The sequence below is a fragment of the Amblyomma americanum genome, chromosome 3 (assembly GCF_052857255.1).
Source record: "Amblyomma americanum isolate KBUSLIRL-KWMA chromosome 3, ASM5285725v1, whole genome shotgun sequence".
Classification (NCBI taxonomy): Eukaryota; Metazoa; Arthropoda; class Arachnida; order Ixodida; family Ixodidae; genus Amblyomma; species Amblyomma americanum.
Genome location: NC_135499.1, coordinates 116,699,553 through 116,716,578, shown reverse-complemented (window position 1 = coordinate 116,716,578; position 17,026 = coordinate 116,699,553). Strand labels below are relative to the sequence as shown.

General features: G+C 45.0%; 1 protein-coding gene across 1 annotated transcript; it reads right to left on the bottom strand.

Moving 5' to 3' along the window:
- Nucleotides 1-9,292: 9,292 nt before the first annotated feature.
- Nucleotides 9,293-12,746, bottom strand: LOC144123250 (uncharacterized). The gene is made up of 3 exons (XM_077656110.1): nt 12,658-12,746; nt 11,065-11,211; nt 9,293-10,017 (listed from the first exon to the last, which is right to left on the bottom strand). Exons 1-3 carry the CDS (start codon nt 12,667-12,669, stop codon nt 9,433-9,435), a joined length of 744 nt encoding a protein of 247 aa, XP_077512236.1. The 5' UTR covers nt 12,670-12,746; the 3' UTR covers nt 9,293-9,432.
- Nucleotides 12,747-17,026: the final 4,280 nt, after the last annotated feature.

Below are 17,026 nucleotides of genomic sequence, written 5' to 3'. Positions count from 1 at the left end.
TGACACAAATAATGTTTTCCATGTAAATACGTTGAAGAACTATGAAGAGTTCCCGTACGACGGTATGCCCCCAGGGTAGCAAGTTTATTAGGGGCCGAGGAGACAGTTGATGTTACCGAGGTGCCCACGTGCATAGGGAAGAAAAATACAAGAGGGGATGAGGTACTAATGAAGCCCAATGTGAATGAAGACAGACGATCACAGCTCTACTGCAAATAAAGGAGTTGTTTACGTATAGGCCAGGCAAAACGGAGGTCATATGTTACAAATTAGACCTGTATACCAATAGAGCCAACTAAACAGCTCTAGGTATCTCAGGGATGTATCTTGTTGTTGTTGTTGTTGTTGTTGTTGTTGTTGTTGTTGTTGTTGTTGTTGTTGTTGTTGTTGTTGTTGTTGTTGTTGTTGTTGTTGTTGTTGTTGTTGTTGTTGTTGTTGTTGTTGTTGTTGTTGTTGTTGTTGTTGTTGTTGTTGTTGTTGTTGTTGTTGTTGTTGTTGTTGTTGTTGTTGTGTGATTATACAAGGGAGCGTGTTGTGGACATTAACATGTGTATTAAGGACAGCGCGCACGGACAACGGCAGTGGTGTGTTAATGTTCCGAAAATGCAGTTTGGCGTGTTGTGTTAGTGGTGTGCTTTTGGTGTCTGCTGGACATCTGGGGTATGTTGTGGGCTGGGTCCGGAATCGCCATAGAAGATAGTCGCTTGGCTGGATGGCTTGAAGATGAGGATGACGTGAGCAGTTTTTCATGGAAGAACTCTTGAGAGAGGGGCCCGTGTCACATATAATAGGGAGTCTAATATGAAATTATGAAGTAAAGAGGCGTGAAGAAGACGACGTGGATTAACCGAAGACTAAAGAAGATGAAGAAGAAGCATTCGGTGAGGTGGAGATAGTGATTGGTGGAGAAGCATTCGTTGAGGTGGAGAGAGGTGATTGGTGGAGAGGAGAAGAAGGAGAAGACGATGACAAGGCTTACGTGGACTAACACCAAGGCTATAAAAAGGCGACGTAGAGTGAGGCACGGGGGTGAAGAACAGAGAAGCGGAGGTTCCGGCGGGTCAGGGACGCTTCGGCTGGAATAGGGCGACGCCGGCTACTGCTCCGGTGAGCTCGCGTTCTACGGCTTCGCATCATGGACTTCCTGCCGTTCCAGAGCCCATTCTGGGGAGTTAACTGAGGACGCTACCACTTGCTACGGCCAGGAGAGTCTCCAGCGCTGTTGTAACACATCCGGGTGGTTCCCCCAACGACAGCAACACCGGCATCACCTCCACGGGCCCTTGGACCGGGAGCTTGTACGACGCAGCCAGCGACGCAGCCAGCGGCGCCAGCCGCAGCACGTCGAACGCCATCTCGACGCCGGGTACTGGACCCATACAACGCCGCAGCCGCACCGAACCAACCGTGAGCACGAACGCCAACCGCTAACCATAGAACGCTAGTAGTAGACGCTGGTAGCAGGGCTCCCGCGTCGTGTATATTTATAGTTTGTGTTTTGTGTGTTTTGTGTGTTTTGTGTGCTAGTGTGTGTGTCACGTAGGGTGTATTAAATGTGCGTCCGTATGGGTACACCTGTCGCATAGTCCATTCTTTCGGTCCGAGTGTTCTCCGGGATATCCGGGACACAAATGCACCAACGCTTAATTATCTACGCTTACAGACGAAATCTGTCAAGTTCGATAAAGCCTTCCCAGGTGAAGCGAAATAATTATCGGCCGACCAATGCGATGGAGGCGTAGGGAATGCGTACCGTGTTGACTCTGATTTCATGAGCGCTTTCTGTTGAATAACTGAATTCATTCACACCACTTACAGTTCAGATGCTTTGTTGCCCTGCTTCGAAGGTCCAAAGCTCCCGCTCTCGAATGTGACTGGCTCCACGCTCCTCAGATGGCGCTAATGGTTCACATCTGTATGCAGATATCAAGACCGGGAGAATAAGAATATCTCGGGGTACAAGTAAACGAAGGGCAAATGTGGATGGAAAATCATGAACAAACTGCGAGATACAAGGGCGAAGACATGCCGCCATAAATAAGCATAGGGCATTATAGGGGTACAGCAAGTGCAAAGTACGGAGAGATATTTGAAAAGAAATACAGATGGCACCAGGTCAGAGCAAAATATTATATTAACAACACCTGAGAAATTTGGACGATAACGGATGTGGTCGTGATGCATTTAAATAATCGTACAGAAAAAGCGTTAACTCGCTGTTTCGGAGGACTAGGAAACTGGCCAGTAAGTAGGCAGGGAAAAAGAACGGACAGGGAAGAGCTTTAAACAAAAGGCAAAAGCGCAGAAGGCAAGAACAAGATTAATTCAATGCAAAGAAACAAACTGCAGCACTATACTGATACTAGAAAAGAGAAGTGAGGAAGGAATCGTTCTATGATAAATCAAGAGGCAGCGCCCTACTCTTTGAAGTTGAACAGGGTGTCTTAGAACACGAAGCTTTAAAACTAAATTAACCAAGATGGCATAAGTGTCGTGCACCTGTCGCGGTGGCTCAGTGTTTAAGGCGCTCGTCTACTGATCCGGAGTGCCCAGGATCCAACCCGAAAGCGGCGGCCGTGTTTCGATGAAGGCGAAACACAACAGGCGCCCGTGTGCTGTTAAAGATCCACAGGTGGTCGAAATTATCCCGGAGACTTCCACTACAGCACCTCTTTTTTCCTTTCTTCTTTCACTCTTTCATTTACCCCTTCCCTTGCGGCGGGGTTCGGGTGTCCACTGAGATAAGTGAGAAAGTTACTGCGTCATTTCCTTTCCAAGGAAACAAATTTGCAGTCTTTTTTTTCGTGCATGGTAAATCTGCAGAAACAGTTCACCATCTTATACTAGAATGTCAAAGTATTCACAAGGTAGATGTACACTGGTAGCGAAGGCTCCATAGACGCCCATTGGTCCAAAAAATGGCGGCTCGTGGGCACTCCAGCGCCCCCTGGATTTGGGGGGCAAACTACGCAAACGTGACGTAGAATGACGTCACGCATACGTATGCTTTTGGCGCGAATTATAAAGCGGTCTTTCTGTAGAATCCGCGTTTTCGAGCCCGTACCTCTCGAAGGTTGCTGCCTTTCAGCGCGCCCCAACCTTTGCCAGTCAAATGTGCTCGAGTTCCTGCTAGTTATGGCCTTGTTAATGTGCAATTGGGAACGCAATGAAAGTGACTGGTAAAGGAGGGGCAGCATAGAAAAGCAGCAACACTTCCAGACACTGGCGAAGCTTCGCTTCGTAAGCTCCCGCCACTGTGGCCGGGTTAGCCGGGTATCGAAACAAGGCCTGCAAAGACGCGCTGTAATGCACCGCACACTCATGAATAGGGGGCAGGTCAAGAGTGTTGCAAAAATACAAAATTTGCCAGGTTTTAATAAAATGACTTACCTCTTTCATAAAACAAGGTGCTAATATATTTTTTCTTTTCTATTGGCAGATTACATTCCAATTTTGTAGCTTTATCATTTCTTTATATGAGTGTTTTGCCCCCCATCCTCTGGTTGTGCTGCAGTCGCGCTAAACCACTTTTCGGCCCAGCCTTCGCCACCACTTTAAATCCGCCTTGGTATTCATCCGAATGTCGATGTAGGCACGGTCGCCCTCCCTGAGGCCCTACGGTTTAGCGATAATGAAGGCCATGTTGAATGTGCGTTAGAAGTTATGAAAACCGATTGGAAGATTGGCGCTTCAAACCCCGAGTGGTGACGTAAGGTTATATATTAAAAATTAAAAATGCATTTAAAGAAACAATGGCGGATTAATAGATATTACCGTTAAGTCTGATAGATTGCTTAAAGAAAATGGGAGACGTATTTCGTGCGGCACTGCACTTAGTATTCTTTTTTCTTGAAGCATTCGCTCCTATAACTCTGGATGCTTTCTCTATCGGTAGATGTTCCAATGATTACAGCCAGTTTGTTTTGAAATGGGAATAGTATAAATGAACTCAGCTTCGATTAGCTCGTTTGTCTGTTTTGTCTAAGTGAAGTTTCTTGCTACACAGCGGACTTGCGAAAGGTGATAGGAGAGGGGTCTAAGTAACTGTAGCGCTGTCTGTTCTATTTTTATTTTTATTTTTTTAGCGCGGAAAGACAACACACTGGTAGCGACGACAACGTAGTAAGCAGAATGGCGCACTGAGCCTCAATAGTGTAATGTGCTCATACATCTTTTGGAGCATACGCATGAATGTTGAGCAATAAGTATAAAAAAAGGAGAGCGTTGATGCAGGTTCAAAAGCAAACACTTTTGCCTCTGTCATGCAGGTATCAGCACCGTGGGCTTCTCTTCGTTTTGCATTAAATTGGCCTTATGATTGCCTCGGAATCGCGCAAGAACCCGCAGCAGCCGAAGCAGAGCCTGTCGACCGTCTCGTTCAACGTCCTATTTGGCGACTACATTTTCGCATACGTTACAGGCACCGCTCTGTCATTGTTGGCTTTCGCGGTGTAGATGGTACTGCGTTGCTGAACTCGAGCAAAGGTAGATCTGCAACTCCAATCTGCAAGTCAGCAGTATCTTCATATCTGACGGTGTTTCGGTGGGCCGCATAATCCTATGTCTGAAGTACAATGGCAGGCTGTTACATTGAAGAGCGACACTCGGACTTAAAATTTTAATCAATAAAATGATAGAAGGCTCTGCCGTGCTACGCCTGGATCATCATATTGCATCGAATGCGGTAAGTTATTCTTTTGAAAATGTTGCAACGTTTGTTAAATTGTTTAGGCAACCGGACTAATTATTCCCCTAAGGCTACATAAAATAGGCGGCTATCATTCCTGGTTCGCCCGAGGGCAACGATAACTTACATGTAATTGTTGTTTTTATATTGTTATCTTAAACAACAAGCAACTTCCATGCAGAGGTTCAGCCGATATGGTTTTTTTAATGGGAATAATAGCCCTAGAATAATTTTTCTATGATGTCCGAGTTACTGGATGCCTGACGCATCATAATGCACGAAATGCAGAGGAGCGGCGGGGCATAAACGTGTCAGTAAACTTTGACGAACACGGGGCAGCAGAAATCATAAATATAACGATGGAAACAAACTTCAGCGCCCCTCCTAACACTCAAAATGGCTTTGAAAATAAATAAAAAGCGATTCAAATATTTTTACATTCCATGTTTGCTTTCGTCATCATCAGGGAATTGTAATTTACTTAGAGTGAAGTCTAAAAACAAGCGATTTGAGTGCATGCGTTATATGTCGTTCAAAGTTTTGGCGTTCGCCTTATTTGCGCCTATCAGACTTCGGTTCGTTTCTGAGAGCGCCGCTAACGGTGTGCGCCTGAATGTACATAAGCATCTTCCTCCGGAACATAAAAAGCGCGTGCCACCGTTTCTGGTAAACGATAGACAGGCATGCAAAATCCAGTTGAGACGAAGCTTTTATTCATTCTTCAGAACGGAAGAACGCTGTTGTCACTTAGTAGAAGGTATATTTTTCGTTTTCGAATTGTACAGCCCGTGGAAGTGAGCGGTAGGCACTCATTTTGGCACGGCCAGCGCGCAGACAGTGTTCCTTCAAAACACAGTTGTCATTGTCTTAGTGCAGTCGCAAGAACTTTTTTTATATTTCGGGAGCTTCCGTGAGTTCTTGTCCGAGAGGCAGTTCGGGGTCCTGCTACAATGGTGCTCCCATGTGTCCACCTTAAAAGAAAAGCGGGGCCGACATGTCGAATGGAGACACTGGGTCTAGACAACTCGTTTCTTCTACGGGCCTTACCTGCGGCGTAACTGCCACCACACATGTTCCCAACTTCAGTGGTGTTCATTACGCACCACTTAGCACAACAGTAACTACCCTGCGACCATGCACCACAGCTCGACGCCTGGCGGCGCGCACGGGGATGAGAAGCTGTCAATCATCCGCGCTTCGCTCTTTTGTCGATATCGCGGGTGCCGCTGTTGCAGGTGTTCGCCTCCGGGCGACCCTTGCACCAAGACACGGGACCCCCCTGGCCGGCTTCCTGTAGAGCCATGTGCTCTTGATTAACAAAAGACATCTGCTTTTGGTTATCGGCGCACCCACTTGTCAGCGAGAAGGTGATCTGAAGAAACGCCACTTTCGGGAGATTTATCCCTGTTACTCGGCCAAGGAAGAAGATGGAGAGAGGAGCGCCTTCAAAGAATGCCAGGCTTCGGCAAGCTGGAAAAGTCAGCCATTGAGGTCATTGGCCGGTCGTGGCCATGCTAAGCGTTCTGCTATTGTTTATGCGCTACAAGAGCTCGTGCTTCTCAAGTGCAGGGGTGAAATGGCACTCTCTCTATTGACTGGAATCGGGCGATATGACCAGAGTTGGAGTGAGGAAGAAAGGAAAAGCCAAGAGCTGTGCGAGTAGGATGGCGCGAAGGCGTGAGCGGCTACGACTGGACCGCAAAAATACGCGTGATCTAAACTTAACACAAAACAACTTACTGGGGTAATGTGTATATATTGTTTTCTATTGTTGCAGCAACGGCGTGACCACTGAGAAGTAAAATAGAAACCATGACGAAATAATTTTACTGTGCACTTTGCTGTACGGCAGATACTGCTCATCGATGACAGGTCCTTCGATCTGTAAAACGAGCACTTCCAAAAACGAATAGTGAATATTGAAAAGCGTTTCGGTACGAATAAGAAACTCACTGCCTCGTAAACTGCGCAAACACGACTGCCACGGGACGTTCTAATTTTTTAGACGCTGTCAGTTTTACATCGCAATTGTTAATGGCCTCTACTACTGTTTGAATAGCGGCTGTCGTTGAACACTCTTTGAGGATGCGGAGAAAAGCGAAGGAGAAGGCGAGGGCGAAAGAGGGAACGATGAAGCGTGAAATAGAGTGGCCCCAATTCGACAGATGGCACTCTACAAGAGGCGTTGGCGTGTGCTGACAAGCAAACTCTGACTGTGTGCGTGGTGCCTGCAAGAGGTGACCAAAGCCAATAAACAACCACTGTGGATAATAAATATTGACACCGCCCATTCATCGTCGTCGTTCTACTAGAACCACGAGAGCGCGGAATGCGCGCGTGACCTGGCCTGAGAAAAAAGAAGCCGAAGTGTCTGGCTGCGAATGCTCCGCTTTTTGGGACTGCTACTAACGTCCGCTGCAGTCACCCACTTTGACGTATCCAACCGAGCTGTACCACCCGTGACAATATCACCATTCAACACGCGCTATCCATACATGTAACCGAGATTCATATTCCTCGATTTTTTTGCTGATTTCTTTAATGCTCTTTTTACTTGTTCGCTGTATATAAATAATGTTTCGCGAGCAAAATTTTCATTTGCGAGAGAACGCTTCTGTGTTAGTATCCTGTGTGTGTTATGTACGTTCTCTTGCGCTGTGGTTCAAGGACTGAATTCATTCAAGATCGCCCGCCTAGATGCCCTGCGGTGTATTCGACCAACAAGGATTCGCTCAGTTCCTGCAACTCTATGTGCAAAGAAATCTAACCAGTAGCTAATGCTATCTGTATCACCCGTAATTAATCTCGTCAAAATGTGCTGGTCTACCACTGGTAGAAAACATGTGAGCTTTAAACTGCGGAGTTGTTGCTTACTGCAAACAACTGAAAATGTAGAAGCTCAATATTTGGCTGATGCGATTACAGTACCAGTTCACAAATATTTAGCGGCCGCTAATCTTCACGGCGCAGAGAGAGAAAGGGAGAAACATTTATTGAAATCTCAATGAGATTAGCGGTGGGCCGTCATCTTCATCGTTGACGTCTGGCCTCTTCGCAAGGTCGGGCCCCTATTCCAGGGCTCCGCTGAGTCTTGCTGCTTCGCATGCGTCCTGCACAAGGGCCCTTTGGGCTGTGAGCTCGCTGCTGGTGAGCAGACCCTCCCATTGCTCCGCACTCGGGGTTTTGAGTTTGTGGAGTTTATAATTGCGTTTGCACTCCCATGTTATGTGGTGTAGCGTGGGGGTTGCCCCGTACCACGAGCATGTGTCCATGAATTGTGTAGGGTACATTTTGTGTAGAATGTATAGGTCGAAGAATGTTCCTGTTTGCAGTCTCCGCCAGTTCACTGCTTCTTGTTGTGTTAATGAGTGGTGTGGTGGAAGGTACTTGAGCCTCTGTCCTCTATAGCAATTTAGCAGCTCCGCATATACTGCCTCCACTATGGTTGAGTTCTCTAGGGTCTCCAACAGCTCAGCTCGGAACGTGATCTCGCAAACTAATCTGTCCACCCTTGCGTTTCCCGTTATCCCCGTGTGTGCCGGTATCCAGAGTATCTTGTGGGTTACTTTTCGGCTAGGGGGCCCTGTTTCGAGGAGGATTCTTAGGGCCGCCTTACAGACTCAACCTTGCGCGTAGTTCCTGGATGTGGATTTCGAGTCTGTTAATATGATCAGTGATTTGTTTCTCCGATAGCCTTCGGCCGTCGCTAGTGCAACGACGACTTCCTCCCCCTCTGCAACCGTGTGGCCCCGTAGGGTTGCGTATGTGAGCGGTTTGCCGGCGTAATCCACGACTGCTGCGGCGGCATTGATTATTCTTTTGCGTTTATCCCACGGATAAAGCGCTGCGTCCGTGTACACTGTGTTTTCTAGTTTAGCCAAATGGCGTTCCATATAATCTACCCGCGCCTGTCTTCTAGCCGCGTGGAACGGACAGGTGTCTGAAGGCTTCGTTCATCCACTTGGCCGTTTCCGACAGCAGTATGTGAGTTGTGTATGACAGGCATTCGAGGAACAACCAAATTCGTGGAGCAACCGCAAAGAAGTCGATTCACTAGACATGGTTCACTGAAGTGTACTGCGTAACTCTAAGGGCGCCAAGACTCTGTGCTGAACGCATACGCTGCGCGAGCTATTCTGAAATTAAGGTATTTTAGTGAGGCGTATATTCCTATTCCGGCTTTTAACTTTAATTTCTATGAAATTATTTTTTTAAAACAGGCACAAAACACTCTTCTTCGTGAATTTATTTTTGCTGAAATATAAGTCCACATTTCCTCTAAGGTATTACCGGCAACAATTTTTCTTGAATTGTACGCAGATCGTGAAAGCATGAAAATTATGTCCTCGAGGAAACTAAGTCGGGTACAGTAGTCCGTGTTTCACTGTTTACCACTGAAAATCACATTGCACACGACAATTTTTCCAGACCAAGCTGAAGACCGAAATAGGGCTTACGTCCTCCAAGGCTATGCTTTCATGGCGGAGTGTTTTAAGCTCCAGAAACGCAGTGTTTATATTGTACAGAGGCAAGTACAGAAGATGCGCAATGAAATGCACTTACGTGATACTGCACGTAAACAAAAAAGCACACAATTGACGCACATTAAAATCGACATTTATTGTTTGGTTCCGAAGGAAAGTAGTGGACGAGGCTCCAAGTGTTTTTCCAACGAGGTAAAAGAATATCGCTGACGACGTTTTCCTCTTGCATGGAACACTCTTTTTGGACAGCGTAGGCTTCCATTAGCGGCGGCGGTAACCTTCGATACCAGCAGCAAATCCGCCGGCTCCACCGTATGCAACTGGGTCATACTGGCTACCAGCATAGCCCGCAGCACCGTAGCCATACGGAGAGGGCATCCCATAAGTGTGGCCACCGAGGGCAGCGCCAATCGGAGAGTAGCCGTAGCCTGCGTACGGAACGTTGCCGTATCCAGCACTAGCACCGCCGTTTGGTTTGTATCCGTATTCATTGTGTCGGCGGTATGCACTGTCATAGTTTGCGGTCGCGCCCCTGGCGCCGTAGCCAATGGTAGCAAGCCCAGCGTTTGAGGCCCTTGTAGCCGAAGGAACTGGTGGCACAACTGGTCCGGCGTTGTACACCACGTGTGCGCTGGCACCCGGTGCGGTTCCGGGCTGGCTGGCGGCTGCCATCGACCTGAAGCTGTTATCGCCGACAGCGTAGTTCATCCGCCCGTAGAGGCTATATGCGTCTTGGTTGCCGTATGAGCTGGTCCTTAAGTTGTTGTAGTCTCCCTGCTCAATACGCAATTGGCCATTGCCGTACCTATCCATCATGTCATAGCCGTACCCGTACGGTTGTGGTGGCTGAAAAGGGCAGTTCCAAATTTATTAAGAGGTCACGAAGCTCGCCCAAGATAATGGCAAGAAAGCATTAACGCACGAAGAATGTTATGTCAAATGCTAATCTCACGATTTCATTACCTGTTCTTTGGTTGCAAATATAAGAGAATTTGAAAACTGATGCAGTGAGAAAAATTTAGTTAGTTCATTTGAATGTACTGCAGAGAAGTGATCGGTTGTTTTCCAGAAACCTGTTTCATCGAGCCAGAAAAGGTATTCGGTCAATTATTCTAATCGCTGCCATTTACTGGTTTACGATAAAGAACGATGTAGCTAAATTTCAAGGGCATTAAACCAAGATAATTGTTTTCACTAAATGGTCTGAGGTTCCTAGCTCTTGACTGCTGCCTTCTGTAACCCCAGCTCACTTAGTAAGTTTTCCCAACGCAAAAGGTGTACCTAAAGGCCTACTCTCATCTCACGTCTTTCATTTTATTCGGACCATGGAACACGGAAACTTAATTCAGTCGCCACATTATACTGCTACATTTCAAATCGCTTTTTCTGAATTAGTTTGCTCTTCTGGCTCTATTTGTAGCTTTGTTTTACGCATATCACACAAGAAATACTACCCTCACGTTTCCCATTATGCAACCAATTGACTGGCGCTTGTCAGGCTGCGATATGACCACGTCTAAATTAGCACTATATTTCAAAGCCATAGACCGTTTTTAATCAACGCCTCGCATAACAGCGGGATCAAAATTTTCTCTGTGGTTCGTGTAACTGGAGTGTCTATGCAGTTGCATCGTAACTTTCGTAAATTCCTTTTGCACTCATAGCTCATTAAAAAGTGAACTTAAGCGAGCTATCCAACTTCCCAGAGAGTCGCATTTTACGTTCGGCAATTAATATGTCTGGATTCTTTGTCCAGGTGCTGCGCCGAAGAGCTCATAAATGTATCTCTGCTCCTTCAGCACCTGTTCATTGTTCCCTTTGTGTCCGATTCGAAAATATACGCCACGGAAAACAATTGGGCTCTGTTTTTTCTGCGTTCTTGAGGCTACCTACAGGAGCATAGCCGGCGTATCCTTGGTAAGGTGTGGCTGCAACCGGAGCTGCATACCCTCCGTAACCAGGAACAGGGAAGCCGGCTGGAGGTTGCTGGTAGTGCTGCCCGTAAGCTTTCACCAAGAGGCTGGCCAGCAGCAGTTGTGCCTGTGAAATAATTAATCACCTTAAAAAGCAAAAGGGGTACGCTAGGGACATAGAAACACACTGCGGTGGTGGTCCTGAAGGCTGCTGAAACGCAGTAGAAGTCACTCATGCTCTTAATTTCAAGAAAACATTTCAATTAGAGGTCGCTAACCGAGCAATGCCACCTTTACGTTGGTGTGTATATTAGTGATAAAAATAAAGACAAATTCCTCTGTCTTCTGAAACAACCATGCACCTTTTTAGATCAGCTCAAGGCACCCCATGAAACCAGTCAAACGCTGCAGAATAATACGTGCTGATATTATGATGTTCCATGGATGCTTCCAGATGCTTTCATAGAACTGTAGGACATACCCTAGTAATATACACTGGGAGGTCAATTGGGGGAGGGTTTTGTAGAAAGAAGAAGCGCAGAAAAGACTGCACACAAGGAAGAGAGACGAGGCATGCGCAAATACATAAGCGCATAAGGATAGGCCATTTTCACCTGTCATTTCCTGGGTTTTTGCATTTGCTTTCTAAGTGCTCGGTATTTCTTTATGTTAATAATACACTTTTGAGAAGTGAATGTAAATCCGTTGCTCTTCTTCCTGTGTAATTAACCATTAATACTTCCGACATCGATTTCTGAATTTATACCTAAAAAAACTCTGCGGTTGACGTCTTTACTACCCTAAAGCTGTTGGCCTAAGTTAGAAGTAATGATAACTTCAAGAACAGCAGAAGCAAATCAATACAATGAAAGAGAATGCACAAAAGAAACGGAGAAGGCGAAAAAGCAAAAATCATGAATTGTGTATACACTTCGATGTCGAATCTTTGCAACTAAAGCGGCAGATTAAAACTGTTCTCAACAATTGCTCTTTATCCATTGCTTTTCTGCACTGTTAAGATTGCGCGCCAAGAGGATCCCAACATGACGACTGCAGACACCAGCGAACCTCTCTATTCCGAAACTGTGTCCCTCCTCACAGCATTGCTACCACGTGCGAGCCTAAATAGTCGCAGGTGCGGCACATTTTTCGCACGCAATTCTCAAGTGATCATATACCCGCGTGCAATGTGATTTGTGCACTATTGCGATAAATATACGCTGGTTAAAATGCTATCCTATTCCCACAGTTACTCTCAATGATTAAAATTTTAGACTTCTTCACGATCAATAATAAATGAAGGACGCCAAGTGATCTAACGAGAAACAACAATGAAGCAGCCAAAATATTCCTAGCGTCATTTAAAGCATCTGTTTTCAATGAAAGCCCTTCTGGCAAGAAACTGAATAAGATGCTCGCTGCTTTCCTAATTGGTTACAACTTGAGCAGGGTCTAAGCCTGTCAGTAAAATACGAAGGCCAGATTTGCGAGACCTCTGGCCTTCATCGGGGTGAATGTTTCGTTTACAACAACTCATTTGTCGCTTGAATACTATGGTGTTCTCTCGTCTCACCTGCGGAAACATGCCGGCTGTTTTCTGCGTTCACAAGTTGCACCTGACTGCGCTGCGTTCCCCGGGAGTGAAGCTGAGGCAGAGAGAGATGTCTTGTGCTGGAGCCTAGCCTCTACCAGCGAGCTTTTATACCTCTGAGTTACGCAGTGTGACTGGGCGTCGTGAGGAAAATAAGAGAAAAGAAACACGCGTCGTGCCTTCTTGCCTTGATGCAGTACGTGCATCTCATTTTTCACTTTTCGGGAAGCCGCTTCTCGACTCTAACGATTGTGTGAAAGGCCACGGGCAGATTAGCAGTGGGCTGACCGCAAGCGCAACCCCTTCAGTACACTTGTTGCGTGTGCGCGTATATGAAACGTGCGTGAAGGAATTTCGCATTTTCGTTGTTGTCGTCACGCGGCCAGAGATATGTCGAAGCACGTTAGTTTCGTGAGATTGCGTGGCGTCTTTTTTTTTCTTGCTTTTACCTCTGTAACATGCCTTTTCCTCTCTACCTCTGCGCTTAAGCGTTGCTTCTCAGACGGAATGGTTTTGAAATGAACGCCATGTTTACGGCGCTCCGGTTGGGCACTAAACCAAACCTATTTGCGGTCATAAAAACAGGGGGCTACATATTGTCTTCAAATACTTTTGGTATCGTATGTCAACCCTGAGCACAAGAGAGTTCGTCTTAACAATTAATTCTGAAGGCCTTGATATTTTCCTGTACGGCTTAAGTCCCTACTAGTCCTTTGACCTTCAATGTGGTTACCACTGACCTGTATTATTCACTTATGTGTTCACTTTTATTCACTTTTATTATTCGTTTCCGGAAGTGTAAAGACCTGCCTTACAAAGGACAAAAACAGAGTAGTGCTTGTGGGCAGACCCAGGTTTGCTTGGAGTGGATGCGCTTGTTAGTTTTGCTTTAATGGCCAGGGAATAAAAACTCTGCTAAAGGACAAGTTTGTGCATTGGTTTAAGTGTTGCACACGTTATCAGCGAAATTATATTCAGCTATGAAGATAGAGAACTGTACAAAATTAACAAGACTGGAATTAGTTACAAAAAATTTCCATTTTTCTATGTTCATCTTGGGGTGTCTTGTCTCGCTTCGTCCCCGTCTTTATTCGCGCTGTATCGCATTATGGTTAGAGACAGCACTGGCTTCAAGAATAAACTGATTCTTATACTCACGATGTTTTCAAAATGTGGTTTACAGCTGCCCTTCACAGCTAGTTCGAAGTTTGAAGTTTATTCATTGATAACAGGTAACAAACGCGCAATAAAGCAGGAGCTTAAGGCGTAGCTTGACAGGGGCTCCTTCCCTATCAAGCAGTAACAGCAGACAAGGTGCACTTTAAAACAAAACTTGCAAGCATATACCATGCATCTTGTACAGACAGCAAACGAGAACAGAAAATGAAACTAAAAAACACTAACAAGCTTATAAAATACATCAAATATACGTAGCACACTTTTAAGCAGAAAGTTAAATTATTGTATTTTAACAAAGCAACATAAAGAGAATTTATAAAGTTAATCATTCATCATTTCACTCTCCAGCAGGAATCTTCTGAGCGAGTTCTTTGAAATACGTGCCCAGAAATCAATCCTGTTTCCTAGGTTATTTAAAGTAGGGGGACTTGGTGGTTTAAGTGTTCCGTGCCATAGTTTGTTCGTTTGCGTGATGTTCTAAGCGTTTCTTTTCGTAAACAGTATCGACTTGGTGTCTTAGGCCCGGCGTTATCATATAGCTTTTTTTATGTGTTGTGCAAGCTTGAAATAGTATATCTGACTAGGTTTAAGGATTTCATGTTTTAAGAAGAGAGTTTTAGCTGGTAAATCTTGAGGTCTACCCCTGTAGCTTTCAAACATTCTTAAAAATTTTTCTGTAATATGGTTAACCGGGTATAATTTATTTTACTCCTAGTACCCCATACTAGGCTGTAATATTATAGTCGGGAATAAAATAAAGTGTAGTACAATGTTTTCTTCAGCCAGAGAGGTATCAAGTTAGTTAACCTACAAAGGCACCCAACAACCTTAATTCTGCACTTAACTTGTCTACATGTGTGTTCCAAGATAGATCGGTATCAAACCACAGGCCCAAAAATTTCTGCGTCGCTATTTGTTCTATTTTAATATTATTAAATAATACAATAGTGATTGTTTCAACAGGTTTATTAACTGGAGCAAAAATATATTTGGTTTTATTTATATTTAGTTTTAGCCTATTTGCATGCAACCATGCTGGAAGTTTCTTCAAATATTTATTAACTGTAAATTCTAGATTTAGAAGCGAAGTAGACGCAAAAAACACATTAGCATCATTTGCGTACATAATCAGATGAGGGGAATCAGGTATATCAGACAAGTCATTTATGTAAAGATTAAATAAAATTGGACCTCCTATAGACCCTTGCGGGACACCACTGATTACTTTTAGTTTGGGGGATACATCATTGTTCAATTTTACATACTGGTACATATTAGTGATATAATTCCGCATCAAATCTAGTGCACCACCACCTATCCCATAATTACTAAGTTTGGTTAATAATATTTCATGGTTAACGAAATCAAAAGCTTTACGTAGGTCAAGAAATAGTCCAAGTCAAGGTCAAGAAATAGTCCAAAGAAGGTATTTCGCAGAATTTAAATGTAAGGCTCAGTTTCGCTTTGTACTACGCTTGTTTGTCTGGTAACCCTAAGTCATTGCAACATCTTCTAAGTCCCGAATATAGCCATTCTAAAATTAAGAACAACTGCATAATTCCATTCTCTCTCAGGTCCAGCCTGTCAAAATCATGCTCTCATTAGAGGATCTAGTTTGCATCGCTGGTTGCCAAGTTACAAGCCGCTGGGCAGCCTCATGAGCAGATGACAGACGATTATTCTGAACTAGTCCGACAGGTGGGAAAAGCAGTTTGTGCACTCTAACCCCGAAGCAAAGATAGAAAGCAGGAAAATGAGTATACTAATGGTATACGTTCGAAGCCTAGCATGTGATAAAGAACGCGGCGAAAAGATATAGGATTGAAGTTTTTCAGAGCTCCTCCATAAAACGCGGCCAGATATGTCCAGGCATTGAAACAATTTTCTGTGAAGTGCCCGCTCAACGGGCTCATAAACGCAGCATTAAGATTACCCATGTACTTGTAGCACAAAGCTACCTAAGAGGTAGGTGCCCCTGCGGGTCCTATGTGGGCAGCCAATTTTTTTGTAAACATGAAGGTCCTGCAAATGTTCTCCGCACATCACATCGATCGGTTCCTTTTCGAACACATGTGGGCGGCCTAAACGCGGTTGCCACCAATCCGCCCGCAACGCCGAAAAGAACCGATCTGGGTTCTGCAGACGCGAATTTGGGCTTGCCTTCATATTCCCCACACGGGGTATATGTGAGTATTTTTGGGACTACCCGCATTGCTAAATGGGGCGGGTACGGATTCTATGGGTGCTAACCCAATTAGGGTTTGCCCACATATTCCCGTAAACAAGGAGGGCCGGTATGGGTATCTGTGGGGTAGCCACATATTGACAGGCGCCAAAGATCATGCGCTACATTTAATACGAAAGTCCTATATGGCTTATCGGCAATGAAACCCGGCGATGTTGTCCAGCAGCAGTGGTTCGAAACCCCACTGACGTCATCGTGGTTTCGCATTTCGTCCGCATTGATGAATGACCATAGGCAATGAAGCAGATATTGGACGAGACAGTAGTTAGTGAAAGGCATAGTTTTAGTGATGGTGTTAGCGGTAGCTTCGGAATGGTAAAGGGCATTATTATATTAGATGAGGATCTTTATTCAGAATACCGATGATAAAGGTCTTTAGGTTGTAGGCCTTTGTTGTAAAGCCCTTTACGTCGAAGGAATCAAGGGTAGGTCTTCATGGCGTTTAGGTCAAAGGCCTTTATGGTAGTAAAGACTTTGAAGTCAAACGATCCTTTCGAATCCACGGCACATAAAGACCTTAAGAGCCTGCCATAACTTTATTTATTGCAGCTGATGTCACAGCGTTTTGTGCGTGTCGTCTAAGAACTTGCCACAAGTTACCTAAACACTGGCACTTTAGGGAAAGTTCAACATTTGCTTCTAAACAGTTGGCCACATCCAACATTGTTTTACCCTTTATACAGTCAGACATAGACATCTGCATATAAAAGCATTGAGTACCAGCCAGTTGAAGTGCTTTGAAAATTTTTTTTAAATGGCACCTAAGAAGGCACGAAAAAAAAACGCCTAAAATGCATATGATAAAGCGGAAACATGAACGTCCTTGCAAGCGTCCGTACCTTTTTTTTTCACACGTCATTCCATTCTGTGCAGCCGCCGCGGTGGGTAAGTGGCTGTTTTGCTTGGCTGCTGTCCACAATGACACGG

What these genes read in the sequence shown, in the direction of transcription:
- LOC144123250 (XM_077656110.1), bottom strand. An exon ending in GATACGCCGGCTATGCTCCT is followed by an intron (nt 10,018 to 11,064) that starts GTAGGTAGCCTC and finishes TGCCCTTTTCAG; the next exon opens with CCACCACAACCGTACGGGTA.